At 45.9% G+C, this 15,488-nt stretch overlaps 1 protein-coding gene and 1 long non-coding RNA gene across 10 annotated transcripts; one reads left to right on the forward strand and one right to left on the reverse strand.

Annotated features, from left to right (window-relative positions):
- Positions 1–231: 231 nt before the first annotated feature.
- LOC144315483 (uncharacterized) lies at positions 232–10,085 on the reverse strand. 2 transcript variants are annotated; one of them, XR_013381184.1, is made up of 4 exons: positions 9,555–10,085; positions 4,848–5,042; positions 3,033–3,107; positions 232–1,525 (listed from the first exon to the last, which is right to left on the reverse strand). It is a non-coding gene; the product is annotated as an uncharacterized LOC144315483 (long non-coding RNA). The 2 variants fall into 2 exon arrangements; XR_013381183.1 differs by lacking the exon at positions 232–1,525 and having other exon boundaries at positions 1,537–3,107.
- Positions 8,022–15,193, forward strand: ZBTB14 (zinc finger and BTB domain containing 14). Of its 8 annotated transcripts, XM_077900102.1 has the most exons (4): positions 9,406–9,779; positions 10,565–10,645; positions 10,747–10,832; positions 11,960–15,193. In XM_077900102.1, exons 3-4 carry the CDS (start codon positions 10,830–10,832, stop codon positions 13,304–13,306), a joined length of 1,350 nt encoding a protein of 449 aa, XP_077756228.1. In that variant the 5' UTR covers positions 9,406–9,779; positions 10,565–10,645; positions 10,747–10,829; the 3' UTR covers positions 13,307–15,193. The 8 variants fall into 8 exon arrangements, with proteins under 8 accessions (XP_077756226.1, XP_077756230.1, XP_077756232.1 ...); XM_077900100.1 differs by lacking the exon at positions 9,406–9,779 and adding an exon at positions 8,022–8,356 and having other exon boundaries at positions 10,565–10,832; XM_077900104.1 differs by lacking the exons at positions 9,406–9,779; positions 10,565–10,645 and adding an exon at positions 8,022–8,356 and having other exon boundaries at positions 10,749–10,832.
- The last annotated feature ends 295 nt before the right edge of the window (positions 15,194–15,488 follow it).

Consider the following 15,488-nt stretch of genomic DNA (forward strand, 5'->3'; position numbering starts at 1 on the left):
ATACAACTCACATGAAACCACTCACCAGATGGACTAAGTAGCAGAATGGAGATGACACAAGAACAAGTCCGTGAACTTGAAGATAAATCAATAGAAATTATTCAATCTGAATAACAGAGAAAAAAGATTTTTAAAAATAAACTGTCATGATCCTATGAGAGAATTGAAAAAGAATCCCAACATTCATGTCATTGAAATCTTAGAAGAGATGAAAGAATGTGATGCTGGAAAAAATGTGAATATTAATGGCTGAAAACTACCTCCCGGGGCAGCCCGGGTGGCTCAGCGATTTAGCACCGCCTTCAGCCCAGGGCGTGATCCTGGAGTCCCAGAATCGAGTCCCACGTTGGGCTCCCTGCATGGAGCCTGTTTGTCCCTCTGCCTGTGTCTCTGCCTCTCTCTCTCTCTCTCAATGTGTGTCTCTTGTGAATAAATAAATAAAATCTTGAGAAAAAAAAAACTACCTCCCAATTTTTAAAGTTTCTTTTTAAGTTCAGTTAGTTAACATACAGTATTATATTAGTTGCAGGTATACAATATAGTGTTTCACACTTCCATTCAACACCCAGTGCTCATCACAACAACTGCACTCCCTAGTCCTCATCACCTATTACACTCATCCTCCACCGACCTCCCCTCTGGTAACCATCAGTCTGTTCTCTACTGTTAGAAGTTTGTTTGCGTCTCTCTTCTTTTCACTTTGCTAATTTGTTTTCTTTCTTAAATTCCACACGAGTGAAATCATGTGGTATGTGTCTTTCTCTATTTCGCATAGCATAATATTCTCTAGCTCTATCCATTTTGTTGCAAATGGCAAGATTTAGGTTTTTTATGGCTGAATAATATTCCATTGTGTATATACACTGCATCTTCTTTATCTATTCATCAGTTGATGGACCCTTGGGCTGTTTGCATATCTTGGCTACCATAAGTAATACTGCTATGAACATAGGGGAGCATGTATCCCTTTCAATGAGTGTCTTTGTATTCTTTGGGTAAATATGGAGTACCTTTACTGCTAGTTTGTAGGGTAGCTCTATTTTTAACTTTTTAGGAACCTCCATACTGTTTTCCAGAGTGGCTGCACCAGTTTGCATTCCCACCAACACTGCAAAAGTTGTTCCTTTTTCTCCACATCCTTGTCAACACTTGTTGTTTCTTATGTTTTTTATTTTAGCCATTCTGATGGGTTTGAGGCGATATCTCACCGTAGTTTTAATTTGCATTTCCCTGATGTAAGTCATAATGAACATCTTTTCATGTGTCTGTTGGCTATCTGGATAACTTCTTTGGAGAAATGTCTGTTTATATCTTCTGCTCATTTTTAATTGGATTTGAGTGTTGAGTTTTTAAGTTCTTTACATATCTTGGATACTGTTTATTGGCTATGTCATTTACACATATCTTCTCCATCCTGTAGGTTGCCTTTTAGTTTTATTGGTGGTTTCCTTTGCTGTGCAGAATCTTTTTATTTTGATGAAGTCCCACTAGTTTACTTTTGTTTCCTTTGCCTCAGGAGACATACCTAGAAAAAAAGTTGCTATGGTCAACATCAAATACGTTACTGCCTGGGTTCTCTTCCAGGAATTTTATAGTATCAGGCCTCACATTTAGGTCTTTCATTCATTTGAATTTATTTTTGTATATGGTGTAAGAGTGTTCTAGTTTCTTTTGCATGTTACTGTCCAGTTTTCCTAATAGCATTTGTTGAAGAGACTGCCCTATTCCCATTGGATATCCTTTCCTGTATTGTAGAAGATTAATTGACTCTATAGTGGGAGTTTACTTCTGGGTTTTCTATTCAGTTCCATTGATCCATGTGTCTATTTTTGTACCAGTACCATGCTGTTTTGATTTACTACAGCTTGGTAATATAACTTGAAGCCTAGAATTGTGATGCCTCCAACTTTGCTTTTTCCTCTTAAAGATTGCTTTCACTATTCAGGGTCTTTGTGCTTCCATACAAATTTTAGGATTGTTTGTCCCAGCTCTGTGAAAAATGCTGTTGATATTTTGATAGGGATAGCATTAAATGTGTAGATTGCTTTGGGTAATATAGACATTTTAACAAATATTCATTCTTCTAATTCATGGGCCTGGAATGTCTTTCCATTTCTTTGTGTCATCTTCAATTACTTTCATCCATGTTTTATAGTTCTCAGAGTATAGATTTTCACCTGTATGCTTTATCTTTGGTATCTTATTATTTTTAGTGCAATTGTAAATGGGATTGTTTTCTTAATTCTCTTTCTGCTACTTCATTCGTTTGGTGTATAGAAATGCAACAGATTTCTGTATATTGATTTTGTATCCTGCAACTTTACTGAATTCCTTTATCAGTTCTAGCAGAAAGCTACCCAAATTCAGAGAAAGATGAACCTACAGATTCAAGAAGCTCAACGAATCCCAAATAGGATAAACTTAATGAACTCCATACCCAGAAATATCATAATCAAAATGCTAAAAACTAAAACGAAGAAAAGATGTTGAAAGTAGCCAGAGAAAAATAATTCCCTGTACAGAAAAACTGTCTGTTTTGAAATAATATAATATTTGTAGAGAATTGCCAAGATAGTACAGAGTGTTCCCATAAAGAGTTCACCCAGTTCCTTCTAATGTTAGCCCAAGGAGATCATGAAGGAACTCTCTGGGTGACCAGATTTCAGAGAAAGGAGGAGCAACAGGCCATCTTGGCATAGGGATCCAGGATCTGGTGCTCAGAAGAAACCAGATGTTCCATGAGGTTCAAACCCACACAGAAAGGATCCCTCCATTCAGCCAACTCCATTCTTATGCAGAAATTCCTACACAACTGTAAAGCATGCTTGTTCTCGTGCTCCTTGCCTTGGCAGATGTTCAAGGCATTCTCTTGATTAACTCTCCCCCCTCAAAGAGTGGCTGCTGACCCAGGCTCTTCCTTCAGAGGTCAGATGTGACAGAGAAGTCCTAGGGTGCAGTTTCTGAAAGGAGGATATCCTGTTCTTTCCTTCTTCTAGAAAAAGAGAACAAACCTCCCTTGAAATTCACCATACCATGGGACTTCCTTGGTCCAGTACGTCCAAAGTTGGCAATAAAAAATGTCTTCAGGAAGTGCTGTATTCAATCTCCTGTCCACAAAACCAGAAAACAGAAGCGAATCATATTCTAAGTATAACCTACCTTCCAAAAAGCAGAGTTCTGAAGATACAGAACTAACACAAGGTACTTTTTCCCCTTCCTACTAAGGTAACTTTTTGTCTTCTAGTTTTCTTGCTATTAATTAAGAGACTATCTAATGGCTTAAGTGGAAGTTTGATATAATTATACTTCTTAGAATAATGTTCTATTATCATAGATTATTTGAATGTGACGTGTATAGATCAATTGCTTCCATTTTATTCTATTTGTAGGTAATGTAATTACAGTACTTTTATTTTTAACAAGACCACTAAAATAATCTGGAAACACAGCAATAATATTTTTTTTTCTTCTAAAATAAGTTTGAGCTTTTCCTCTTTTGGTCCTACTGCTAATATTGAAGTGACTATAAAATAGTTCCAATGACAATTCATGGCCATAGAATTCTTAGGATAATGTTTTACAAATGTATACTTTATAAATGTGAGTTCTTATTAGTAATTTGTTTTTTTAAATTTGGTTTTCAGATAGTGCATGGTATTTTCATTGTTGTTAATTAGCAAATTTCTTCTACTGATCCAGAAACAGTAATCCTACAGCTGCTCAAATGGAAGTTTGCCTGGAATTGTACTACTTACCATCGTGCTTAATAAACGTATTTACTCAAAAGTGAATTTCATGAATAAATTGTTAACTTTTCTATATGATAGTGAAGGATCGTATTTCTCTTGATGGTGTTTAAAACATAACATGAACCGTGATAAGAGTTTCACCTGTGGGGTCTCAACATTGGAGATATTTGAAATTCAAAGTATATGTCTGGGGCAGCCCCAGTGGCTTAGCAGTTTAGCACCGCCTTCAACCCAGGGCAGGATCCTGGAGACCCAGGATCGGGTCCCACACCGGGCTCCCTGCATGGAGCCTGCTTCTCCCTCTGCCTGTGTCTCTGACTCTCTCTCTCTCTCTCACGAATAAATAAATAAAATCCTATTTTTTTTAAAAAAAAGTATATGTCTGTATTCCAAGGGCTGAATTTATTCTAGTTGTGAGACTAATAGATTTACCTAAGTCAATGTTAGTTTTAAAAGAAAAGCCCTCTGATGGCTGTCACTGTGCGTAGCATAAAAGCCAAGGCACTTCCCGCAGCCACAAGGCACTGACAAGTCTAGCTCCTGCTGTTGCCCCTGACCCATGCCATGCTCACTGTATCACTGTACCCTGGTCACTCCGTCTTGCTGCAGAGTGTCACACACACCCTTTCATTCTTCCTATTCTCCCTGTGACTGAAATACCATTTCCCTCTTTTCCTATATCTTCCTCATCCTTCAGGTCTTAAATGTATATCTTTGGAGACACTTGTATTGGTTTCTCAATTAAAAATTTGTTCCTCTTTTCTATCACATCTTAGGCTTTTTCACGTTTATTAAAGCATGGATTACAATGTGCAATTGTAAGATTATTTATGTGATTATTTGTTGAATGTGTATATTCACACCTCTGTGTTTTTAGGGATGGGATCTATTCCTTGTCCATTGACTATATTCAGTGTTTTCAGAGCAATGAGGGGAGGTTGCTGACTGGCCTGTGGTGGGAGATTTTTCCTTGTGCAGGCATATCAGGTCTGGCTGTGATAACAAATCACAAAACACAAACTCTCAAGGATTTTTAAAAACAAGCATTTACTTCTCACTCATGGACTCATGGATGAGCTGTTACTCATCTTGGCTTACCTGGGCTCAGGTTCTGGGTCAGCATCATTCTCAGGTCTGCTTATCATTGAAGAGCCCAAGTGGAAGAGGCAGTAGCAACACGGGCATAGTCTTCTCATTGTGGACCACACACAACACAGGAGGGAGAGCAGAAAGAGGCTGCTCCTCCAAGCCTCTACGCAGAACTTACTCATCCTCCTGTCTGCCTGCATTCCACTGGTCAAAACCAATCAGAGGGCCCAAGTCAGTGTGATAGAGAAATCAACTCCACCCATCTATGAGAACCCCAAAAGACTTAACCTTTCCAAACGTCCCTGGGAGCTGCTCCGTAACCACTCCAGATTCCATACCACAGACCCCATACATCAGGCCTCACAATCCTCAGAAGCAGGTTCAACTCAAGAGGAGTCTCTGGGCATCCCAAGTGAGAAACTGGGTGCTCCCAGCAGAGTAGCTAGACAGAGAATCCCACATAGAGTTAACCGCATTCCTGGTAGGGAAGACAAGATTTCCTTCAAGGGCCTCAGGTCTGTGCATTTCAGGAAGACCCTTGACCTCCTGTCAATCCCACAATGTGCCCATGTAACTCCCCTTGGTATCAAGCTCTAGGTTGTCACTTATCTGTCATCAGTATTTACTGAGGGCCTCCTGGGTGCTACCCAGTGCTGAGTTAAGGCTGGTGACCAGGCAAAGTGCCAGGTCAGGGTCAGGCCCTTCCTGTATGGTTTCTCATCACCATCCTCCTCTTTCCCATGGAGTGGCCCCTTTAATTTAGAACCATCCCCCATGATCCTTAGGAAGCAAGAAACACACAGGCAGAGCCTATAGAACAAATGAGAAAAGAGGGTTAATTGATGCAAAAGCCAAGGTGCCAGGAATCTATCACTTGGGAAATGCAGGGTAGTGCTTGAGAACTCTTCTGAACTCCTTCAATTTCATCAGATTAGTCAAATCTTGGGGAGACTTTACGGGGCCATATGTAAAAAGACTGTCTTTACATAGCAGGCTGATAATAAATATATGTAGAATGAGTGTATAAACCCATACAATTACCTGGTAATGAAAGCAGGAACAGTGCCAGACAGTGAACCCTAACTAAATGCTAGCCATGTCCACACACTGGTAAATGCACTGACAGCTTTACTGCTTGATAGCATAACCCTATGATACAGTACTATTATTATTCCCTTTAAATACAAAACAGGATTGAAATGTAATCTTAAAAGCCACGTAAACAAGAATAAACAAGCCCAGCCTATGGCGTTAGAAGAAATGAGGCCACATAGGTATCAAGTATGAGCATGAACTTTGGCCATTGCAGCCCTGCCCCTGCCACTTAAACCCACCATCTGTGGAGAGTGGGCAGGTCACTTAACATCATAGAGCTAATATTTGAGCTAAGCATTTAACTGAGCATCATTTCATTTAATCTGCACAACTGCTCTGTTAGGGATTTCCATTATCTCCATTTCAGAGAATAAGAAGCTGAGGTTTAAAAAAGCTAATCAGGGAACACCCGGGTGGCTCAGCCCTTGGGCGCCTGCCTTGGGCTCAGGTCGTGATCCAGGGATCTGGAATGGAGTCCCGCGTGGGGCTTCCTGCGGGGAGCCTGCTTCTGCCTCTGCCTATGTCTCTGCTTCTCTCAGTCGGTATCTCTGATGAGTAAATAAATCTTTTTAAAAAATAAAATAAAATAGGGATCCTTGGGTGGCGCAGCGGTTTGGCGCCTGCCTTTGGCCCGGGCGTGATCCTGGAGACCCGGGATCGAATCCCATGTCAGGCTCCCGGTGCATGCAGCCTGCTTCTCCCTCTGCCTGTGTCTCTGCCTCTCTCTCTGTGTGCATGTGACTATCATAAATAAAAATAAAATAAAGTAAAAAATAAAATAATAAAAAAGCTAATCAGTGTACCTAATATTTGAATTGGATGTCTGACTCTACAACTGGTCTATTCCGTTTCATTCAGTAGATCTACTAAATGCCATGCTTTTGTGAATATCAGAGGATGTACATACAAGTACCATTTGAACCACTGAAACTAATGTCAAAATTTATACTATAAAATCAACTGAGACCATACAGAATTTCTTTTGAATTGAATACAGCCCAGCGCAATATCATTTCTTAAATCTTTGCTGTGTAATCATCACATAGGACCAAGGGGAAGGTCCCACTCTAATTTTTAGATGTTAAATCATGCGTGTTTTTGTGAAATGCTGTTAAAGTGAGTGTGAGAAAGCGGCATAAGCAACTCTGAGGTGATGCAGTCAGTAGTGCCCTGCACCTAGGAGCGGGAGGGACTTCCCAGGCCCCCAGGCCCGGCACAAGCCCAGACACCATCACGGGGAAGGAACACGACGTGCGTGCTTCGAACACCAACGGAGACATTATTTTTACTGAACCTGAATGTAAGAACAGTGCTTTTGTCAGTGTCCTCCGAAGGGGCTACAAATGAAATCAGGTCTAATCTCACTAATGCCACAGACCCGAGCTAGGGCCTCCAGCCCCCGTGCGTCTCCCTTGAGAGTCCGGATGACTCAATGCACGGGCCCAGGTTTGGCGGGATCCAGAACGCTCCCGTTCTTCTGGGAGACTCGGGTCACCCGTCACGTTCCAAAGAAGGAAGTCAGGTTCTGCATGTGCTTTGCAAACGTTTTATTGAACGCAAGCCATTCTCCCAATCTCCAGAACGCAGCGGCACCACCGGCCAGGACCCCGCGGCCGAAGCGCGCGTCCCCGGGTCCGCCGGTGAACGCGAAGGCCGAGGGTGCCCGGGTCCCCCAGCCGGTCGCCGCGGGCTAGCCCCGCAGCCGCAGCCGCAGCCGCAGCCGCAGCGCCCGACCTGCGCGCGCCCGAGGGCGGCACTGCCCCACGAACATGCACACGCACGGGAGCGCCGCGCTCCCGCGTCCCCGGCGCTGCTCCGGCGGCGGGCGCGGGCGGGAGCCCGGGCGTCGGAGCGGGAGGCGGGAGCCCCAGACTGGGCGGGTGCCCGCGAGCGGCGCTCGCGCTTACGCTCCTCGGCTCCCGAGGCCCCGCCCCCGCCCCGCCCACCTCTTCTCCCGCGCGCGGGCTCCGCGCGCCCCAAGCCGCGCGCGTGCGCGCGCGTGCGCAGCCCAGGGCCCTCCGGGGGCGGCCCCGTAGACTCCATCGAAAGCGTCGCAAGGTCCCGGATTAACCCTTTCCTCGTTCGCCCATTTAGAGGCCCGGCGAGGTTCCGTGCCTGCGCAAGCCGGCGGCGCGCCTTCCCCCCAGCCCGCACCGCGCATGCACGGGAAGGGGGGGGGTGCCGGTGGGGGTGTTCACGGCCGGCTAGACAGTCTGTGCTCGTGCAGGAGGAGGGCTGCTACCATCAGGGACGTGCACGATTCCCTCCCACCCCGCCCCCTCCCCAAACTCCAAAAAAAAAAAAATTCCAAAATACACCGCCACCCGCCGTGCCCCCGCGCCCCGCGTCCACCCCGTCCCCGGCCTGCTTGCAGTGAGCGCGGGGAGCCCACGGCGAGTGTCTGTGGCTGTGCCAGGCTGCAGGTAAGCGCGGGCCGGGGGTGCGGAAGGGGCCCGGGCCGTCCGCGAGGCGGGCGCGGGGGCGCGGGGGCGGCCGGCCGCCGGCGCGGCGGGGCGGCCCGGAGGAAGCGCGTTCTCGCCGAGCTCCGGGGCACCAGCCAGCTCCAGGAGGTGCGGGCGGGCGGCCGGAGGCGGTGCGGCGCGAGCGCGGCCGGGCGTGGGCCGAGGCCGGGCCGGGCGTGGGGACCGGGCGCCCCGGGGGCCGCGCAGGCCGGCGAGCGGGCTCCGGCGGCGGCGGCGGCGGCGGCCCCGCGCGCGCGCTCGCCGAGCCTCGGCGGCGGAGTTCATGGCCGCCCCCGCTCGCACCGCCGCAGTGCACCGCGGTGGCGGTGGGGGTGGGGACGGCCCCGAGCCCGGCGCCGAGCGCGGCCCGCCGGGCGCCGCCCCTCCGAGCCGCGGGCCCCGCCGGGGAGGGGGCCGGGACCCCCGCGCTCGCACTCCCGGCTGCGCCCGCGGAGCTCCGGAGCCGGCCGCGCGCCGCCCCCGCCCCCGGCCGCGGGAGGGCGGGGGAGGGCCCGGCGCGAGCCGGCCGGGGAGTGCGCGGGGCGCGAGCTCCGGGCTCGCGGGGCGCGGCGCGGGGCTGCGGAGCCCGGCCGCACGCCCGCTCCCGCTCCCGCTCCCGCTCCCGCTCCCGCTCCCGCTCGCCGCCGCCGCCCGCCCTCCCGCTCGGGTTCGCAGCGGCGGGCCCCACTCTGCGCCGGACTCCGATTAGGAAGGAACAAGCGGCCCTTCCTCCTCCGGGCTCCGAGGCTGGAGCTTTTGTTTAGGGAAGGCTGCAGACGGCCGCGTCCGCCCCCCGCCCCGCGCCCCCGGCCCCGGCCCCGGCCCCGGAGAGATGGGAGCGAGGCCGCAGGGGCTCCCGAGCCCGCCTGGGGCCTGCGCTGGGCCCTCCGCCTCCCCCCCATGCCGACCGTGCGAGCCTGCCTCCGGGAAGTCGTGCCGCCGCCATTGTCGCGGCTGCTCCGGGGCAGGGGAGGCGGCGGCCGCCGCTTATGTAAGTCTGCCCTCGCGGGGGCCGCTGCCGCCTGCCCGGTAACGGCGGCGCTTGGGGAGCCGCGGTCCGGGGCAGCCCCGCCTGCACGAGCAGCTGGGGCTCCGTCTCGCCCTGTCGCCCTGCACCTACCCAGGCGACTGGCGGCGGCTGCCTTCCAGTGGAACTCACCTGAACTTGGTACGAACTTGGTAACTGCAACGCCTCGGTAGAACGAGACGGTCCTCGGCGATCTTGAGAGAGAACGGGAGCCAAACAGCACCCTGAGCGCCCCCCCCCCCCCAGGAAAGCACAGTGGTGCATCGACCTGGGCACCGCGGGGCCACCCCTCTCCCTAGTCCCATGCACTTTTATCCCGCCACCCTAGGAAGAGGTACAGCAGTGCAGAGTGATGAGGTAGGAAGGTTTTGGTGCCTGCCTTCTGGGGATGACTGCAGGTCGAGGTGCACCTGGGGGACCCGCACAGTCCTTTGAAGTGAGGCTGCCCAGCTCTCAGGCCGTGCAGATGGGAAACACCCTGGTGTGTTTTTCTGTAGAGGGAACTCTTGAGGGTTTTCAGAGTGTTGGTCTGGAAGTTCAGGTCTTGCACCACGATTTTTGTGTAAGAATATTGCAGCTCAGTCTCTTGGTCCCACCACACCACAGTTTGTGTGGTCACTGTTCAGTGGAGGAAACATGGTTTTCAGGATGTTGGTCTGCAGGATGGAGAGTTAAAACTCTCCTAAAGGGACAATTCTTGGAGCCTCCTGTGAGGAGAGAGGTGAAAACACCTTGATTTCTCAAATAAAACCATAAAGACTATGTAGCCTGTGTGGTACAGTGCTACATCACAGAGAAGCAAGGAAAGCAGCAGCTACTGTTTCTTCTCCAGTGTTAACTGTTGGGGATGTACACTTCTATAACTTGATGTTTATTTAAAGATGTACACTCTGTATGTTTATGTAAGCCTAGAGATAAATGTGGAGGGCTACATAACCAGCAGGACACGGTGGTGGTAAGGGGAGACTTACTGGCTTTTTCTAGATCTATGTCGCTATCAATATTTGTGCAAACATGGGCGTGGGCTTCTTTGGTGAGAACTTCCTTCGTGGTTCTCCAATCCATTCCTCCAGTCCCAGTGTACCCCCCCTGCATGCCCGGAGTGCCACAGCCTTCATCTGTTCTCATTCATATCTGTTCAGAGCTGGACCTGATGCTGCCAGTCACCCTCCTCTCTGTTCCCAACCTGAAAATGGGTACATGTGCAAGTGGCAGGACAAGAAAGGAAAGTTTATTTTTTTAAATTAATTCTTGAAAACATTCTTGTTTAGAATTTGGGATAGAGGGAGATCCTACCTTATTCTTGTTTGTCCTTTTCTCTTGTAGGACTGGCGTGCCCCTGATCAGAGTTATTCTGATCTGAAGAATTTGGTGTTTAAAGCATTAAGATAATAGCCTGAGTTGTTCATGGTAACTATAACTTTGGATAATAAGTCTTGGAAATACAGTTTGGTGTTTCTCTCTCTGTCTCTCCATATATATATATATATATATATATATATGTAAAATGTATTAGCACTTCTGTTTTTTTGGGGGGGAATGCTTTGTTAAATAAAAAGACAATATTTCAAAAAGGAAACATACAGAACACATTATATGAAAAAGATAATTCTTAAAAAAAAAAAGGTAATTCTTTAACATGGTCTTTTGTGCCATATGTTTCCTGCCAGTTCAGTATTTCTTTTGCTTATAAACTACTCCAGCACTTGTCAAGTATATCCAGTCTTGATGACACTTTCATCTGGATGGCATCCAGATGGAGTGAAGACCCTTACCACTGTCTTCCCAAATGCCATCTGAGTGTCATATTAAACCTTCATTCAGAAGTGGCCCAAAGCTGGTGAGGGAAAAAGCAGAAGACAACACTAAGTGGAGTATTTTGGCAGTGATCTCCCTTTCTGGTTCTGCAACAGTGATTTATCTCTTCTGTCAAGGAAGTATAACACTGAGCGCTATTATTTCGCTGAAACTCCTTTTCTCTACGTGGAATTAGAATAGACACAATAGGCATCCAACCTCCTTGCCTTGGCCCTCTTTCCTGAAACCTTGAAGTTATTTGTTATCACCTCCAGTTGTCAGGAAGCATAGGTTTTACAGGTAGTTTGCCTGGATTTGGGTCCCAGCTCTCCAGTAAATGACTCAAATATCGAGCAGGTTCCTAAACTCATGTAAAAGGCGGGGCTAGCAACACTTAGGTTTAAGGCTATTTGATCAGTACATTTGTAAAGACTTGCAAGGCACGTGGAACAATGCCTGGCACGTATTATGTGCCCAATAAAAGTTGGTCTTACTATTACTAAGCAAATACTTCTTAGGTATTTTGAGTATTTTTAAGTATTTAAGATAAATAGAAGTAACAGTATGGAAGTCCCTTAGCGGGGATTAGTGTGTTATAACCTAGAATCACTTCTAGCGTTGATTTTCAGAAATCGTTAGGTACTAAAAATTGATCAGGAAGTAAAAGTCTGCCTATGTTTTCCTATATGGAGAAATACTGTTTATAATTATCAAACTTTGTTTTTGAAATTTTTTTGTAGGAGTTTTTCATCAGTATGTCTGAAACCATTAAGTATAATGACGATGATCATAAAACTCTGTTTCTGAAAACGCTAAATGAACAACGCCTGGAAGGAGAATTCTGTGATATTGCTATTGTGGTTGAAGATGTGAAATTCAGAGCACACCGGTGTGTTCTTGCTGCCTGCAGCACCTACTTTAAGAAGCTTTTCAAGAAGCTTGAGGTTGATAGCTCTTCAGTAATAGAAATAGATTTTCTTCGTTCTGATATATTCGAAGAGGTCCTGAACTACATGTATACAGCAAAGATTTCGGTGAAAAAAGAAGATGTTAACTTAATGATGTCATCAGGTCAGATTCTTGGTATCCGATTTTTGGATAAACTCTGTTCTCAGAAGCGTGACGTATCTAGTCCTGATGAAAATAACGGCCAGTCGAAAAGTAAATATTGTCTCAAAATAAATCGCCCCATTGGAGATGCTGCTGACGCTCAGGATGACGATGTGGAAGAAATTGGAGACCAGGATGACAGTCCCTCTGATGACACAGTAGAAGGCACCCCCCCGAGTCAGGAGGACGGCAAGTCGCCCACGACGACGCTCAGGGTTCAGGAGGCAATCTTGAAAGAGCTGGGGAGTGAGGAAGTTCGAAAAGTAAATTGCTACGGCCAGGAAGTAGAATCCATGGAGACCCCAGAATCGAAAGATTTGGGGTCCCAGACTCCTCAAGCCTTAACATTTAATGATGGAATGAGTGAAGTGAAGGACGAACAGACACCGGGCTGGACGACGGCTGCCAGTGACATGAAGTTCGAGTATTTACTTTACGGCCACCATCGGGAGCAGATTGCCTGCCAGGCGTGCGGGAAGACGTTCTCGGACGAGGGCAGGTTGAGGAAGCACGAGAAACTCCACACGGCCGATAGGCCGTTTGTTTGTGAAATGTGCACAAAAGGTTTTACTACACAGGCCCACCTGAAAGAACACCTAAAAATCCACACGGGGTATAAGCCCTATAGTTGTGAGGTGTGTGGAAAATCCTTCATCCGTGCCCCAGACTTAAAGAAGCACGAGAGAGTTCACAGTAACGAGAGACCATTCGCGTGCCACATGTGTGACAAAGCCTTCAAACACAAGTCCCACCTCAAAGATCATGAACGAAGACACAGAGGGGAAAAGCCTTTTGTCTGTGGCTCTTGCACCAAGGCGTTCGCCAAGGCATCGGATCTGAAAAGGCACGAGAACAATATGCACAGTGAAAGGAAGCAGGTTACCCCCAGTGCCATCCAGAGTGAGACCGAACAGTTGCAGGCAGCAGCGATGGCCGCCGAAGCGGAGCAGCAGTTGGAAACAATCGCCTGTAGCTAGAGGTGATGGGACAGGACCATTTTGCCTGAGCCCTGGAGACTGCACTGTTCATAATACATGAACGCCAGTCACTGTACTTTTGTGGAAACTTATGGAGCATTGTACTCACTGGACTTAAGGCAGTGCTTGGTTAGGTATTTTTAAAACTTTGCAAGGAAATAGTGTTCCTTGGTTCTGACCAAACAGTCTCACTGTCCCGTCTGGTGTCTAGTAGTAATGTTGCCAGTAAGCCCTCCCCCACCCTCTCTTTTTTACGATTTTAATTTGAGAACTCCTGTGTCCAGTTCAGAAGTGAGAGACTTCTATTCCATTTTTAATTCCTCTGTACGCTTGCCGCACCGGCATGTGTACTGCACAGAGTGATAATTGAGTAAATTGATTTCCTAATCATCACGCTTATACGGGACTTATGGTCAAAACAGCATTTTTAATAACTTAATAAAAGTACTTCTTGTAGATGCAGAAAATACTGGTGGGTGGTTGACCAAGAACACCCCCGCGGATATGAAAACAAGTTCCAGAATTGCAGAACGGTATTAGATTTATATTTGGTTTGTTAATTTTGTATCACTGTTTTTCACTGTTTTTGTGGACAGATAATGGTTGCTTTGCTAAAGTGCTTCTTCATTTTGATTGCCCACACCCCACCCCAAAAGATGTAGTCAGAAGTCCCAAACAAAGGCTAAGCAAACCCACAGGGATGACGATGGTCTGGGGGCTGAGTTCTTTCTGTTCCTCTTTTTTGGAGCATTGCTGCTCTGCAACAGATGGGGTTTGTGGGATAGACCAGTTGTTAGAGGGATATAGCAAAGGGGGAATAGGATCCTGGCTCTCAGGGACAAGGTTTTCACGTTTGCAACAATTCCAAGATTTTCTAGATCAAAATAATTCTTAATTGATTTTGAAATTGGATTTTTATTTAGGATCAAAATTAGGACAAGAATAGGTATGCTTCTTCAGATACACTTGTGTCACTTAAGAGAATGTCATCAAGCTTTTGGGCTCTCTGCAGCACATGATTTATCCATAAAGGAGATGTAATATCGTTACTTAAATTAATAAATGGAAAATCTTTTTTAAGTGTGTAAATAGTGTAGAAGTGTTGGTCTTATGTATTTCAAGTAAAAGTAGACAGCTGCACCTTTTTTTGCACATTGGATTAAAATAACTTCCATGAGCAGCAAACATCAGTCTGTTTTTTAACCAATATTAAAGATTGTAAGACCAAATGTTTATTTTTTTGAAGTATATTTCATCATTGGTGGTTACAGTTTTAAGTAGAATTTGATTACCATTTCATACCCATAAACAGAATTATAAACACTTCCAATTTTGGTGTATGAAAAGTTTTTTTTAACCATTTCTTTAGGAATATATTGGAATACCAAAATAGTTTGAATTACTTTCTGTAACAAAGTATTAGTCAATTATTTCAGAATGTACAATTTTAGAAAAATGTCATTTTTTAAAACTTATGTTTGATTCCTAGGAATTTTTTTTTCAAGTTACATTAAAATAATTTCATTTCATAGCTTGTTGCATTAACACCTGTAATTACTGTTGTGGGAGAAATTTTATTTTTTAAATTGATGTATATGTTATGCCCAAGATTGTAGGATGAAGATGCTACCTTTTAAAGAGACTTATTTATTGGTAAAATGTTTACTTTAATTTAATTTCCTTTCTTAAAAGTTGTTTATTCTGTCCTAAAAGTAGTCCTGTCACTGTGTTTATATGCTATTAGTGGAAGGGTGACTGATTGGCGTTCCTTGGCTGTTTTAACCAAAGCAAAGGAGAAATAATTTTCACATCTTGTTGATAGCTCCTTCAACAAACCACTTTTTGGGACTTCATTTTTTGTATATAAAAGAAAATATACTTCTATCATTCCTGTTTTCATTTTTTCATAGCAACCTTTCACATCCAGGGTTCTACCAAAGCACATTTTCTATGATGTCTTCATCATGGTTTTACAGTTAAACCTGTGGTATTGAAACCACATAGTCATGGTGGTACCCCAGAAAAGAAAGCTTAATTTTCAGCACACTTGATTTGTATTATGTAAATATCTATCATGTGTCCTATTTTGCATGAGAAATGTATTTGTGGTTTACTGTGTCTACCACCAGTACTGGGTTTGTATGTGTGTTAGCGTGCATGTTTTCTTTGGTTATTATTATTT

The sequence above is a fragment of the Canis aureus genome, chromosome 6 (genome assembly GCF_053574225.1).
Source record: "Canis aureus isolate CA01 chromosome 6, VMU_Caureus_v.1.0, whole genome shotgun sequence".
NCBI lineage: Eukaryota > Metazoa > Chordata > Mammalia > Carnivora > Canidae > Canis > Canis aureus.